The sequence below is a fragment of the Salmo salar genome, chromosome ssa17 (assembly GCF_905237065.1).
Source record: "Salmo salar chromosome ssa17, Ssal_v3.1, whole genome shotgun sequence".
Lineage (NCBI taxonomy): Eukaryota > Metazoa > Chordata > Actinopteri > Salmoniformes > Salmonidae > Salmo > Salmo salar.
The window spans coordinates 27,038,501-27,055,568 of NC_059458.1; the positions used below are offsets into that span (position 1 = coordinate 27,038,501).

The following is a 17,068-nucleotide window of genomic DNA, read 5'->3' on the forward strand; positions in this document are numbered from 1 at the left end:
TATATACACACACACATTATATATACACACACACATTATATACACACACACGTTATATATATACACACACACGTTATATATACACACACACACATTATATATACACACACACATTATATACACACACACGTTATATATATACACACACACACGTTATATATACACACACACATTATATATACACACACACATTATATACACACACACGTTATATATACACACACACGTGCACACGTTATATACACACACACGTTATATATACACACACACATTATATACACACACACGTTATATATACACACACGTTATATATACACACACACGTTATATACACACACACGTTATATATACACTATATATACACACACACATTATATACACACACACGTTATATATACACACACTTTATATACACACACGTTATATACACACACACGTTATATATAGACACACGTTATATATACACACACACACACACACGTTATATATACACACACACGTTATATACACACACACGTTATATATACACACAAACGTTATATATACACACACACGTTATATACACACACACACACACACGTTATATATACACACACACGCTATATACACACACACGTTATATACACACACACTTTATATATACACACACGTTATATATACACACACACGTTATATACACACACACGTTATATACACACACACGTTATATACACACACTCGTTATATATACACACACACGTTATATATACACACACGTTATATATACACACACGTTATATACACACACACGTTATATATACACACACACGTTATATATACACACACGCTATATATATACACACGTTATATATACACACACACGTTATATATAGACACACGTTATATATACACACACACGTTATATATACACACACACGCTATATATACACACACACTTTATATACACACACGTTATATATACACACACGTTATATATACACACACACTTTATATACACACACGTTATATACACACACACGTTATATAAACACACACACGTTTTATATACACACACACGTTATATATACACACACACGTTATATACACACACACGTTATATATACACACACACGTTAAATATACACACACACGTTATATATACACACACGTTATATATACACACACGTTATATATACACACACACGTTATATACACACACACGTTATATATACACACACACGTTATATATACACACACGTTATATACACACACACGTTATATATACACACACGTTATATATACACACACGTTATATACACACACACGTTATATATACACACACACGTTATATACACACACACGTTATATATACACACACACATTATATATACACACACGTTATATATACACACGTTATATATACACACACACGTTATATATACACACACACGTTATATATACACACACACACACGTTATATATACACACACACGTTATATACACACACGTTATATATACACACACACGCTATATATACACACACGTTATATATACACACACGTTATATATACACACACACGCTATATATACACACACGTTATATATACACACACGTTATATATACACAAACGTTATATATACACACAAACGTTATATATACACTATATATACACACACACATTATATATACACACACACGTTATATACACACACACGTTATATATACACACACACGCTATTTATACACACACGTTATATATACACACACACGTTATATATACACACACGTTATATACACACACACGTTATATATACACACACACGTTATATACACACACGCGTTATATATACACACACACGTTATATATACACACACACGTTATATATACACACACTTTATACATACACACACACGTTATATACACACACGTTATACATACACACACGTTATATACACACACGTTATATATACACACACGTTATATACACACACACGTTATATATACACACACACGTTATATATACACACACGTTATATATACACTATATATACACACACACATTATATATACACACACACGTTATATATACACACACACGTTATATACACACACACGTTATATACACACACACGTTATATATACACACACACGTTATATATACACACACACGTTATATACACACACACACGTTATATATACACACACGTTATATATACACACACACGTTATATACACACACACACGTTATATATACACACACACGTTATACACACACACACACGTTATATACACACACACGTTATACATACACACACACACACGTTATATATACACACACACGTTATACATACACACACACGTTATATATATACCCACACACACACGTTATATATATATATTTATATTTATTTTTATTTCACCTTTATTTAACCAGGTGAGCTAGTTGAGAACAAGTTCTCATTTACAACTGCGACCTGGCCAAGATAAATATGCACACACACATGTTACATGTATATATATATACACACACACGTTATATATACACACACACACACATGTTACATGTATATATATATATACACACACAGCCACGTTATACACACGCCAACAGTCACAAAAACAAACAAGTTGTAAACACAGTTTTATTTTCTGTCAAACTCATTACACACTGAGTTCTCTTTAAAGGTAGACTCAGTAAAGTGACGTTGCCACCATCAGCACCTCAGATTGAGGAGAGAGATGCAAGACTTCGCTCTCACACTGTCACACACAGTATCTGCACTCCGCACGGGTTCGTTTCACGCTGCGTATGGCATGGTAGCCATGGGAACAAATAAGTTGAAGTTGAGCCTCACACTTCAACACTCTTAGTTGTTGCTGAAATCGACCCACTGCTGTTAACTTTCAGCATCTCCGTCATATTGCTGAATTTACCTTTAATGTTAATAAAGTGCATTTGTAGAGCCTTTTTCATTCACAGAAAATAAATCACAAAGCTCTTAGTGATGTCCATGAGAAGGAAGCACCCAGACACACCTGTTCTGCCCCCTGGTGGAAGTCGGTGGACATGACCAGTGTGTTGCTGCGTTCCTCCAGCACTGACGTCAGCCCTTTCCAGTCCTCCTGTAGCTGTGACGAGACACACGCAATCCGCTCTGCTCCGTAGTGACATGCTTCACACAGCTGCATCGCCACGGAGACCACCCCGTCCACGTTCACACTCCCGTTCTAAGGAGGGGTCAGAGGTTAGGAGTTAAAGATCAGTGTTCATCAAGTGACAGTACCAAACATTAGAGTTCACAACTCATGTTTAATGGCACCATAGAGTTAAAGGTCACGTGTAATAGAATGTCTGTACTGTAGAGTTCAAAGTGTCATGTAATGAATAGAATGTCTGATACAGTGCCTTGCGAAAGTATTCGGCCCCCTTGAACTTTTCGACCTTTTGCCATATTTCAGGCTTCAAACATAAAGATATAAAACTGTATTTTTTTGTGAAGAATCAACAACAAGTGGGACACAATTATGAAGTGGAACGAAATTTATTGGATATTTCAAACTTTTTTAACAAATAAAAAACTGAAAAATTGGCCGTGCAAAATGATTCAGCCCCCTTTAGTTAATACTTTGTAGCGTCACCTTTTGCTGCGATTACAGCTGTAAGTCGCTTGGGGTATGTCTCTATCAGTTTTGCACATCGAGAGACTGACATTTTTGCCCATTCCTCCTTGCAAAACAGCTCGAGCTCAGTGAGGTTGGATGGAGAGCGTTTGTGAACAGCAGTTTTCAGTTCTTTCCACAGATTCTCGATTGGATTCAGGTCTGGACTTTGACTTGGCCATTCTAACACCTGGATATGTTTATTTGTGAACCATTCCATTGTAGATTTTGCTTTATGTTTTGGATCATTGTCTTGTTGGAAGACAAATCTCCGTCCCAGTCTCAGGTCTTTTGCAGACTCCATCAGGTTTTCTTCCAGAATGGTCCTGTATTTGGCTCCATCCATCTTCCCATCAATTTTAACCATCTTCCCTGCCCCTGCTGAAGAAAAGCAGGCCCAAACCATGATGCTGCCACCACCATGTTTGACAGTGGGGATGGTGTGTTCAGGGTGATGGGCTGTGTTGCTTTTACGCCAAACCTAACGGTTTGCATTGTTGCCAAAAAGTTCGATTTTGGTTTCATCTGACCAGAGAACCTTCTTCCACATGTTTGGTGTGTCTCCCAGGTGGCTAGTGGCAAACTTTAAACGACACTTTTTATGGATATCTTTAAGAAATGTCTTTCTTCTTGCCACTCTTCCATAAAGGCCAGATTTGTGCAGTATACGACTGATTGTTGTCCTATGGACAGAGTCTCCCCACCTCAGCTGTAGATCTCTGCAGTTCATCCAGAGTGATCATGGGCCTCTTGGCTGCATCTCTGATCAGTCTTCTCCTTGTATGAGCTGAAAGTTTAGAGGGACGGCCGGGTCTTCGTAGATTTGCAGTGGTCTGATACTCCTTCCATTTCAATATTATCGCTTGCACAGTGCTCCTTGGGATGTTTAAAGCTTGGGAAATCTTTTTGTATCCAAATCCGGCTTTAAACTTCTCCACAACAGTATCTCGGACCTGCCTGGTGTGTTCCTTGCTCTTCATGATGCTCTCTGCGCTTTAAACGGACCTCTGAGACTATCACAGAGCAGGTGCATTTATACGGAGACTTGATTACACACAGGTGGATTCTATTTATCATCATTAGTCATTTAGGTCAACATTGGATCATTCAGAGATCCTCACTGAACTTCTGGAGAGAGTTTGCTGCACTGAAAGTAAAGGGGCTGAATAATTTTGCACGCCCAATTTTTCAGTTTTTTATTTGTTAAAAAAGTTTGAAATATCCAATACATTTTGTTCCACTTCATGATTGTGTCCCACTTGTTGTTGATTCTTCACAAAAAATTACAGTTTTATATCTTTATGTTTGAAGCCTGAAATGTGGCAAAAGTTCGAAAAGTTCAAGGGGGCCGAATACTTTCGCAAGGCACTGTAAATAGAATGCCCATACTATAGAGTTCAAGGTTAAGAGCAATAAAGTGTCCGTACCATAGACTGTGAATTGTACACACCATAGAGTTCACAGTGATGTGTGATAGGGTGTCTGTACCATAGAGTTCACAGTGATGTGTGATAGGGTGTCTGTACCATAGAGTTCACAGTGATGTGTGATAGGGTGTCTGTACCATAGAGTTCACAGTGATGTGTGATAGGGTGTCTGTACCATAGAGTTCATAGTAAAGGGCAGAGGTGTGGACTCGAGTCACATGACTTGGACTCGAGTCGTAAATATGATGACTTGCAACTCGACTTTGACTTTAACACCAATGACTCGTGACTTGACTTGGACTTGAGCCTTTTGACTCGACCTGACTTGATACCCTTCCCAAGCCCAAATATTAAAAATTATGCCTTTTAAAAAAGTGTGCAGCGCATCAACTCTTCATTTAACAGATTACAGTTTGAATCAGACAGCAGCCAATGAAATTGTGCCAGCTGAGAAAAAGCTGTGCGTGGCAGTGCAGAGGAACGTCGGCAGGTGAATTCAGACGGAGCCCTTGGAAAGATGATATCCAAAATTATTATTTTCGGATATAAAGACAACGCTGTATCAACAAAAAACGGGTTGCAACTTTCAAAACATGCAGGAAGAAAATTACAGATGGAGGCACAACAATTTCCAACTTTGTTCGACATTTGAAGCTGCACAAAGAACGGTAAGTCGTGGCTAATATAGCCGACAGCTACAGTGAGGGAAAAAAGTATTTGATCCCCTGCTGATTTTGTACGTTTGCCCACTGACAAAGAAATGATCAGTCTATAATTTTAATGGTAGGTTTATTTGAACAGTGAGAGACAGAATAACAACAAAAAATCCTGAAAAACGCATGTCAAAAATGTTATAAATTGATTTGCATTTTAATGAGGGAAATAAGTATTTGACCCCCTCTCAATCAGAAAGATTTCTGGCTCCCATGTGTCTTTTATACAGGTAACGAGCTGAGATTAGGAGCACACTCTTAAAGGGAGTGCTCCTAATCTCAGTTTGTTACCTGTATAAAAGACACCTGTCCACAGAAGCAATCAATCAATCAGATTCCAAACTCTCCACCATGGCCAAGACCAAAGAGCTCTCCAAGGATGTCAGGGACAAGATTGTAGACCTACACAAGGCTGGAATGGACTACAAGACCATCGCCAAGCAGCTTGGTGAGAAGGTGACAACAGTTGGTGTGATTATTCGCAAATGGAAGAAACACAAAAGAACTGTCTCCCTTGGCCTGGGGATCCATGCAAGATCTCACCTCATGGAGTTGCAATGATCATGAGAACAGTGAGGAATCAGCCCAGAACTACACGGGAGGATCTTGTCAATGATCTCAAGGCAGCTGGGACCATAGTCACCAAGAAAACAATTGGTAACACACTACGCCGTGAAGGACTGAAATCCTGCAGTGCCCGCAAGGTCCCCCTGCTCAACAAAGCACATATACATGCTCGTCTGAAGTTTGCCAATGAACATCTGAATAATTCAGAGGACAACTGGGTGAAAGTGTTGTGGTCAGAGAAGGAATGCTGCCTATGACCCCAAGAACACCATCCCCACCGTCAAACATGGAGGTGGAAACATGTTTTGGGGGTGTTTTTCTGCTAAGGGGAGAGGACAACTTCATCGCATCAAAGGGACGATGGACGTGGCCATGTACCGTAAAATCTTGGGTGAGAACCTCCTTCCCTCAGCCAGGGCATTGAAAATGGGTCGTGAATGGGTATTCCAGCATGACAATGACCCAAAACACACGGCCAAGGCAACAAAGGAGTGGCTTAAGAAGAAGCACATTAAGGTCCTGGAGTGGCCTAGCCAGTCTCCAGACCTTAATCCCATAGAAAATCTGTGGAGGGAGCTGAAGGTTCGATTTGCCAAACGTCAGCCTCGAAACCTTAATGACTTGGAGAAGATCTGCAAAGAGGAGTGGGACAAAATCCCTCCTGAGATGTGTGCAAACCTGGTGGCCAACTACAAGAAACGTCTGACCTCTGTGATTGCCAACAAGGGTTTTGCCACCAAGTACTAAGTCATGTTTTGCAGAGGGGTCAAATACTTATTTCCCTCATTAAAATGCAAATAATTTTATAACATTTTTGACATGCGTTTTTCTGGATTGTTGTTGTTGTTATTCTGTCTCTCACTGTTCAAATAAACCTACCATTAAAATGATAGACTGATCATTTCTTTGTCAGTGGGCAAACGTACAAAATCAGCAGGGGATCAAATACTTTTTCCCCTCACTGTATGTATTTTATTACTTTACTGGTGTATCATGTAGGCTAACGTAACGTTAAATCAATGAGCCTCCACACAGTCAGTCAGTGCGGGAACGTGATCATTGCACCCAAGATTGAGCTACAGCTGGCCAGGCAGTTGGTAGTCTAAAGCCTGCCTGATGTTACTGCTGTTCCTAAAACCACTGACATACGTTAGCCTACTGTAACCACACAGAGAGGGTGTGTGTGTGTGTGTGTGTGTGTGTGTGTGTGTGTGTGTGTGTGTGTGTGTGTGTGTGTGTGTGTGTGTGTGTGTGTGTGTGTGTGTGTGTGTGTGTGTGTGTGTGTGTGTGTGTGTGTGTGTGTGTGTGTGTGTGTGTGTGTGTGTGTGTGTGTGTTAAGGTTGGGCGATTGTGTACAAGCCTACATTGCCCGATTGCGCCCCATAGAGATCCCCGATAGTTGATCACCATAGGGGGGTGTCTTTCTCATGGCTACTCATGTATTTCCATGGAAATATAATGTTTATTTGGAAAGTAATAAATATATAGATATTTTTAAAAGCATTCATGATTTGCATAAATGTAATATACTATTACTCTTGTTAAAAATATGAAATGGTATTACATTTGATGAAGAATACATTATGACTTGTTTAGGACTCGAAACTCAAAGTTTAGGACTTGAGACTTGACTTGATACTTGACGGTCTTGACTTGAGACTTGACTCTGACTTGCCTGTCTTGACTTGGGACTTGTGACTTGTAAAACAATGACTTGGTCCCACCTCTGGTAAAGAGTAACAGACTGTCTGTACCATAGAGTTCATAGTAAAGGGTAACAGAGTGTCCATACCATAGAGTTGATGGTGAAGAGTAACAGAATGTCTGTACCATAGAGTTCATAGTAAAGGGTAACAGAGTGTCTGTACCATAGAGTTCATAGTAAAGGGTAACAGAGTGTCCGTACCATAGAGTTGATGGTAAAGGGTAACAGAGTGTCCGTACCATAGAGTTGATAGTAAAGGGTAACAGAGTGTCCGTACCATAGAGTTCATAGTAAAGGGTAACAGAGTGTCTGTACCATAGAGTTCATAGTAAAGGGTAACAGAGTGCCCGTACCATAGAGTTCATAGTAAAGGGTAACAGAGTGTCTGTACCATAGAGTTCATAGTAAAGGGTAACAGAGTGTCCGTACCATAGAGTTCATAGTAAAGGGTAACAGAGTGTCTGTACCATAGAGTTCATAGTAAAGGGTAACAGAGTGTCTGTACCATAGAGTTCATAGTAAAGGGTAACACAGTGTCTGTACCATAGAGTTCATAGTAAAGGGTAACAGAGTGTCCGTACCATAGAGTTCATAGTAAAGGGTAACAGAGTGTCTGTACCATAGAGTTCATAGTAAAGGGTAACAGAGTGTCTGTACCATAGAGTTCATAGTAAAGGGTAACAGAGTGTCCGTACCATAGAGATCATAGTAAAGGGTAACAGAGTGTCCGTACCATAGAGTTGATGGTAAAGGGTAAGAGAGTGTCCGTACCATAGAGTTCATAGTAAAGGGTAACAGAGTGTCTGTACCATAGAGTTGATGGTAAAGGGTAACAGAGTGTCCGTACCATAGAGTTGATGGTAAAGGGTAACAGAGTGTCCTTACCATAGAGTTCATAGTAAAGGGTAACAGAATGTCTGTACCATAGAGTTGATAGTAAAGGGTAACAGAGTGTCCGTACCATAGAGTTCATAGTAAAGGTTAACAGAGTGTCTGTACCATAGAGTTGATGGTAAAGGGTAACAGAGTGTCCGTACCATAGAGTTGATGGTAAAGGGTAACAGAGTGTCCGTACCATAGAGTTCATAGTAAAGGGTAACAGAGTGTCTGTACCATAGAGTTCATAGTAGAGGGTAAGAGAGTGTCCGTACCATAGAGTTCATAGTAAAGGGTAACAGAGTGTCCGTACCATAGAGTTGATGGTAAAGGGTAACAGAGTGTCCGTACCATAGAGTTCATAGTAAAGGGTAACAGAGTGTCCGTACCATAGAGTTGATGGTAAAGGGTAAGAGAGTGTCCGTACCATAGAGTTGATGGTAAAGGGTAACAGAGTGTCCGTACCATAGAGTTGATGGTAAAGGGTAACAGAGTGTCCGTACCATAGAGTTCATAGTAAAGGGTAACAGAGTGTCCGTACCATAGAGTTCATAGTAAAGGGTAACAGAGTGTCCGTACCATAGAGTTCATAGTAAAGGGTAACAGAGTGTCTGTACCATAGAGTTCATAGTAAAGGGTAACAGAGTGCCGTACCATAGAGTTCATAGTAAAGGGTAACAGAGTGTCTGTACCATAGAGTTCATAGTAAAGGGTAACAGAGTGTCTGTACCATAGAGTTCATAGTAAAGGGTAACAGAGTGTCTGTACCATAGAGTTCATAGTAAAGGGTAACAGAGTGTCTGTACCATAGAGTTCATAGTAAAGGGTAACAGAGTGTCTGTACCATAGAGTTCATAGTAAAGGGTAACAGAGTGTCTGTACCATAGAGTTCATAGTAAAGGGTAACAGAGTGTCCGTACCATAGAGTTCATAGTAAAGGGTAACAGAGTGTCTGTACCATAGAGTTCATAGTAAAGGGTAACAGAGTGTCTGTACCATAGAGTTCATAGTAAAGGGTAACAGAGTGTCCGTACCATAGAGTTCATAGTAAAGGGTAACAGAGTGTCTGTACCATAGAGTTCATAGTAAAGGGTAACAGAGTGTCTGTACCATAGAGTTCATAGTAAAGGGTAACAGAGTGTCCGTACCATAGAGTTCATAGTAAAGGGTAACAGAGTGTCCGTACCATAGAGTTGATGGTAAAGGGTAAGAGAGTGTCCGTACCATAGAGTTCATAGTAAAGGGTAACAGAGTGTCTGTACCATAGAGTTGATGGTAAAGGGTAACAGAGTGTCCGTACCATAGAGTTGATGGTAAAGGGTAACAGAGTGTCCTTACCATAGAGTTCATAGTAAAGGGTAACAGAGTGTCTGTACCATAGAGTTGATGGTAAAGTGTAACAGAGTGTCCGTACCATAGAGTTGATAGTAAAGGGTAACAGAGTGTCCGTACCATAGAGTTCATAGTAAAGGTTAACAGAGTGTCTGTACCATAGAGTTGATGGTAAAGGGTAACAGAGTGTCCGTACCATAGAGTTGATGGTGAAGGGTAAAAGAGTGTCCGTACCATAGAGTTGATAGTAAAGGGTAACAGAGTGTCCGTACCATAGAGTTCATAGTAAAGGGTAACAGAGTGTCTGTACCATAGAGTTCATAGCAGAGGGTAAGAGAGTGTCCGTACCATAGAGTTCATAGTAAAGGGTAACAGAGTGTCCGTACCATAGAGTTGATGGTAAAGGGTAACAGAGTGTCCGTACCATAGAGTTGATGGTAAAGGGTAACAGAGTGTCCGTACCATAGAGTTCATAGTAAAGGGTAACAGAGTGTCTGTACCATAGAGTTCATAGTAGAGGGTAAGAGAGTGTCCGTACCATAGAGTTCATAGTAAAGGGTAACAGAGTGTCCGTACCATAGAGTTGATGGTAAAGGGTAACAGAGTGTCCGTACCATAGAGTTCATAGTAAAGGGTAACAGAGTGTCCGTACCATAGAGTTGATGGTAAAGGGTAAGAGAGTGTCCGTACCATAGAGTTGATGGTAAAGGGTAACAGAGTGTCCGTACCATAGAGTTGATGGTAAAGGGTAACAGAGTGTCCGTACCATAGAGTTCATAGTAAAGGGTAACAGAGTGTCCGTACCATAGAGTTCATAGTAAAGGGTAACAGAGTGTCCGTACCATAGAGTTGATGATAAAGGGTAACAGAGTGTCTGTACCATAGAGTTCATAGTAAAGGGTAACAGAGTGCCTGTACCATAGAGTTCATAGGAAAGGGTAACAGAGTGTCCGTACCATAGAGTTCATAGTAAAGGGTAACAGAGTGTCCGTACCATAGAGTTGATGGTAAAGGGTAACAGAGTGTCTGTACCATAGAGTTCATAGTAAAGGGTAACAGAGTTTCTGTACCATAGAGTTGATAGTAAAGGGTAACAGAGTGTCCGTACCATAGAGTTCATAGCAAAGGGTAACAGAGTGTCTGTACCATAGAGTTGATGGTAAAGGGTAACAGAGTGTCCGTACCATAGAGTTGATGGTAAAGGGTAACAGAGTGTCCGTACCATAGAGTTCATAGTAAAGGGTAACAGAGTGTCCGTACCATAGAGTTCATAGTAAAGGTTAACAGAGTGTCTGTACAATAGAGTTGATGGTAAAGGGTAACAGAGTGTCCGTACCATAGAGTTGATGGTGAAGGGTAACAGAGTGTCCGTACCATAGAGTTGATAGTAAAGGGTAACAGAGTGTCCGTACCATAGAGTTCATAGTAAAGGGTAACAGAGTGTCTGTACCATAGAGTTCATAGCAGAGGGTAAGAGAGTGTCCGTACCATAGAGTTCATAGTAAAGGGTAACAGAGTGTCCGTACCATAGAGTTGATGGTAAAGGGTAACAGAGTGTCCGTACCATAGAGTTGATGGTAAAGGGTAACAGAGTGTCCGTACCATAGAGTTCATAGTAAAGGGTAACAGAGTGTCTGTACCATAGAGTTCATAGTAGAGGGTAAGAGAGTGTCCGTACCATAGAGTTCATAGTAAAGGGTAACAGAGTGTCCGTACCATAGAGTTGATGGTAAAGGGTAACAGAGTGTCCGTACCATAGAGTTCATAGTAAAGGGTAACAGAGTGTCTGTACCATAGAGTTGATGGTAAAGGGTAACAGAGTGTCCGTACCATAGAGTTGATGGTAAAGGGTAAGAGAGTGTCCGTACCATAGAGTTCATAGTAAAGGGTAACAGAGTGTCCGTACCATAGAGTTCATAGTAAAGGGTAACAGAGTGTCCGTACCATAGAGTTCATAGTAAAGGGTAAGAGAGTGTCCGTACCATAGAGTTCATAGTAAAGGGTAACAGAGTGTCCGTACCATAGAGTTGATGGTAAAGGGTAACAGAGTGTCCGTACCATAGAGTTGATGGTAAAGGGTAAGAGAGTGTCCGTACCATAGAGTTGATGGTAAAGGGTAACAGAGTGTCCGTACCATAGAGTTGATGGTAAAGGGTAACAGAGTGTCCGTACCATAGAGTTCATAGTAAAGGGTAACAGAGTGTCCGTACCATAGAGTTCATAGTAAAGGGTAACAGAGTGTCTGTACCATAGAGTTCATAGTAAAGGGTAACAGAGTGCCTGTACCATAGAGTTCATAGGAAAGGGTAACAGAGTGTCCGTACCATAGAGTTGATAGTAAAGGGTAACAGAGTGTCCGTACCATAGAGTTCATAGTAAAGGGTAACAGAGTGTCCGTACCATAGAGTTGATGGTAAAGGGTAACAGAGTGTCTGTACCATAGAGTTCATAGTAAAGGGTAACAGAGTGTCTGTACCATAGAGTTGATAGTAAAGGGTAACAGAGTGTCCGTACCATAGAGTTCATAGCAAAGGGTAACAGAGTGTCTGTACCATAGAGTTGATGGTAAAGGGTAACAGAGTGTCCGTACCATAGAGTTGATGGTAAAGGGTAACAGAGTGTCCGTACCATAGAGTTCATAGTAAAGGGTAACAGAGTGTCCGTACCATAGAGTTCATAGTAAAGGTTAACAGAGTGTCTGTACAATAGAGTTGATGGTAAAGGGTAACAGAGTGTCCGTACCATAGAGTTGATGGTGAAGGGTAACAGAGTGTCCGTACCATAGAGTTGATAGTAAAGGGTAACAGAGTGTCCGTACCATAGAGTTCATAGTAAAGGGTAACAGAGTGTCCGTACCATAGAGTTGATAGTAAAGGGTAACAGAGTGCCGTACCATAGAGTTGATAGTAAAGGGTAACAGAGTGTCCGTACCATAGAATTCATAGTAAAGGGTAACAGAGTGCCGTACCATAGAGTTCATAGTAAAGGGTAACAGAGTGTCTGTACCATAGAGTTCATAGTAGAGGGTAAGAGAGTGTCCGTACCATAGAGTTTATAGTAAAGGGTAACAGAGTGTCCGTACCATAGAGTTGATGGTAAAGGGTAAGAGAGTGTCCGTACCATAGAGTTGATGGTAAAGGGTAACAGAGTGTCCGTACCATAGAGTTCATAGTAAAGGGTAACAGAATGTCCGTACCATAGAGTTCATAGGAAAGGGTAACAGAGTGTCCGTACCATAGAGTTCATAGTAAAGGGTAACAGAGTGTCCGTACCATAGAGTTCATAGTAAAGGGTAACAGAGTGTCTGTACCATAGAGTTCATAGTAAAGGGTAACAGAGTGTCCGTACCATAGAGTTGATGGTAAAGGGTAACAGAGTGTCCGTACCATAGAGTTCATAGTAAAGGGTAACAGAGCGTCTGTACCATAGAGTTGATGGTAAAGGGTAACAGAGTGTCCGTACCATAGAGTTGATAGTAAAGGGTAACAGAGTGTCTGTACCATAGAGTTGATAGTAAAGGGTAACAGAGTGTCCGTACCATAGAGTTCATAGTAAAGGGTAACAGAATGTCCGTACCATAGAGTTCATAGTAAAGGGTAACAGAGTGTCCGTACCATAGAGTTCATAGTAAAGGGTAACAGAGTGTCTGTACCATAGAGTTGATGGTAAAGGGTAACAGAGTGTCTGTACCATAGAGTTCATAGTAAAGGGTAACAGAGTGCCGTACCATAGAGTTCATAGTAAAGGGTAACAGAGTGTCTGTACCATAGAGTTCATAGTAAAGGGTAACAGAGTGTCTGTACCATAGAGTTCATAGTAAAGGGTAACAGAGTGTCCGTACCATAGAGTTCATAGTAAAGGGTAACAGAGTGTCTGTACCATAGAGTTCATAGTAAAGGGTAACAGAGTGTCTGTACCATAGAGTTCATAGTAAAGGGTAACAGAGTGTCTGTACCATAGAGTTCATAGTAAAGGGTAACAGAGTGTCTGTACCATAGAGTTGATAGTAAAGGGTAACAGTGTGTCCGTACCATAGAGTTGATGGTAAAGGGTAACAGTGTGTCCGTACCATAGAGTTGATAGTAAAGGGTAACAGAGTGTCCGTACCATAGAGTTGATAGTAAAGGGTAACAGAGTGTCTGTACCATAGAGTTCATAGTAAAGGGTAACAGAGTGTCTGTACCATAGAGTTCATAGTAAAGGGTAACAGAGTGTCTGTACCATAGAGTTCATAGTAAAGGGTAACAGAGTGTCTGTACCATAGAGTTCATAGTAAAGGTTAACAGAGTGTCTGTACCATAGAGTTCATAGTAAAGGGTAACAGAGTGTCTGTACCAAAGAGTTCATAGTAAAGGGTAACAGAGTGTCTGTACCATAGAGTTGATGGTAAAGGGTAACAGAGTGTCCGTACCATAGAGTTGATAATAAAGGGTAACAGAGTGTCTGTACCATAGAGTTCATAGTAAAGGGTAACAGAGTGTCTGTACCATAGAGTTGATGGTGAAGGGTAACAGAGTGTCTGTACCATAGAGTTCATAGTAAAGGGTAACAGAGTGTCCGTACCATAGAGTTCATAGTAAAGGGTAACAGAGTGTCTGTACCATAGAGTTCATAGTAAAGGGTAACAGAGTGTCTGTACCATAGAGTTCATAGTAAAGGGTAACAGAGTGTCCGTACCATAGAGTTCATGGTAAAGGGTAACAGAGTGTCCGTACCATAGAGTTCATAGTAAAGGGTAACAGAGTGTCCGTACCATAGAGTTCATAGTAAAGGGTAACAGAGTGTCCGTACCATAGAGTTGATGGTGAAGGGTAACAGAGTGTCTGTACCATAGAGTTCATATTAAAGGGTAACAGAGTGTCCGTACCATAGAGTTCATAGTAAAGGGTAACAGAGTGTCCGTACCATAGAGTTGATGGTGAAGGGTAACAGAGTGTCTGTACCATAGAGTTGATGGTAAAGGGTAACAGAGTGTCCGTACCATAGAGTTCATAGTAAAGGGTAACAGAGTGTCCGTACCATAGAGTTGATGGTAAAGGGTAAGAGAGTGTCCGTACCATAGAGTTCATAGTAAAGGGTAACAGAGTGTCTGTACCATAGAGTTGATGGTAAAGGGTAACAGAGTGTCCGTACCATAGAGTTGATGGTAAAGGGTAACAGAGTGTCCGTACCATAGAGTTCATAGTAAAGGGTAACAGAGTGTCCATACCATAGAGTTCATAGTAAAGGGTAACAGAGTGTCTGTACCATAGAGTTCATAGTAAAGGGTAACAGAGTGTCTGTACCATAGAGTTCATAGTAAAGGGTAACAGAGTGTCCGTACCATAGAGTTCATAGTAAAGGGTAACATAGTGTCCGTACCATAGAGTTCATGGTAAAGGGTAACAGAGTGTCCGTACCATAGAGTTCATAGTAAAGGGTAACAGAGTGTCCGTACCATAGAGTTCATAGTAAAGGGTAACAGAGTGTCTGTACCATAGAGTTCATAGTAAAGGGTAACAGAGTGTCCGTACCATAGAGTTCATAGTAAAGGGTAACAGAGTGTCCGTACCATAGAGTTGATGGTGAAGGGTAACAGAGTGTCTGTACCATAGAGTTCATATTAAAGGGTAACAGAGTGTCCGTACCATAGAGTTCATAGTAAAGGGTAACAGAGTGTCCGTACCATAGAGTTGATGGTGAAGGGTAACAGAGTGTCTGTACCATAGAGTTGATGGTAAAGGGTAACAGAGTGTCCGTACCATAGAGTTCATAGTAAAGGGTAACAGAGTGTCCGTACCATAGAGTTGATGGTAAAGGGTAAGAGAGTGTCCGTACCATAGAGTTCAAAGTAAAGGGTAACAGAGTGTCTGTACCATAGAGTTGATGGTAAAGGGTAACAGAGTGTCCGTACCATAGAGTTGATGGTAAAGGGTAACAGAGTGTCCGTACCATAGAGTTCATAGTAAAGGGTAACAGAGTGTCCGTACCATAGAGTTCATAGTAAAGGGTAACAGAGTGTCTGTACCATAGAGTTCATAGTAAAGGGTAACAGAGTGTCCGTACCATAGAGTTCATAGTAAAGGGTAACAGAGTGTCTGGACCATAGAGTTCATAGTAAAGGGTAACAGAGTGTCCGTACCATAGAGTTGATGGTGAAGGGTAACAGAGTGTCTGTACCATAGAGTTCATAGTAAAGGGTAACAGAGTGTCCGTACCATAGAGTTCATGGTGAAGGGTAACAGAGTGTCTGTACCATAGAGTTCATAGTAAAGGGTAACAGAGTGTCCGTACCATAGAGTTGATGGTGAAGGGTAACAGAGTGTCTGTACCATAGAGTTGATGGTAAAGGGTAACAGAGTGTCCGTACCATAGAGTTGATGGTAAAGGGTAACAGAGTGTCCGTACCATAGAGTTGATAGTAAAGGGTAACAGAGTGTCTGTACCATAGAGTTCATAGTAAAGGGTAACAGAATGTCTGTACCATAGAGTTGATGGTGAAGGGTAACAGAGTGTCTGTACCATAGAGTTCATAGTAAAGGGGAACAGAGTGTCCGTACCATAGAGTTCATAGTAAAGGGTAACAGAGTGTCCGTACCATAGAGTTCATAGTAAAGGGTAACAGAGAGTTCATAGTAAAGGGTAACAGAGTGCCTGTACCATAGAGTTCATAGTAAAGGGTAACAGAGTGTCTGTACCATAGAGTTCATAGTAAAGGGTAACAGAGTGTCTGTACCATAGAGTTCATAGTAAAGGGTAACAGAGTGTCCGTACCATAGAGTTCATAGTAAAGGGTAACAGAGTGTCCGTACCATAGAGTTCATGGTA

At 40.7% G+C, this 17,068-nt stretch overlaps 1 protein-coding gene across 1 annotated transcript in view; it reads right to left on the reverse strand.

Annotated features, from left to right (window-relative positions):
- The window catches only part of LOC106575692 (kalirin-like), a 112,774-nt gene that overhangs the window by 64,671 nt on the left and 31,035 nt on the right, over positions 1-17,068 (reverse strand). Inside the window, 1 exon segment of the mRNA XM_045699281.1 lies at positions 3,018-3,209. Coding sequence (XP_045555237.1) covers positions 3,018-3,209 — 192 coding nt within the window.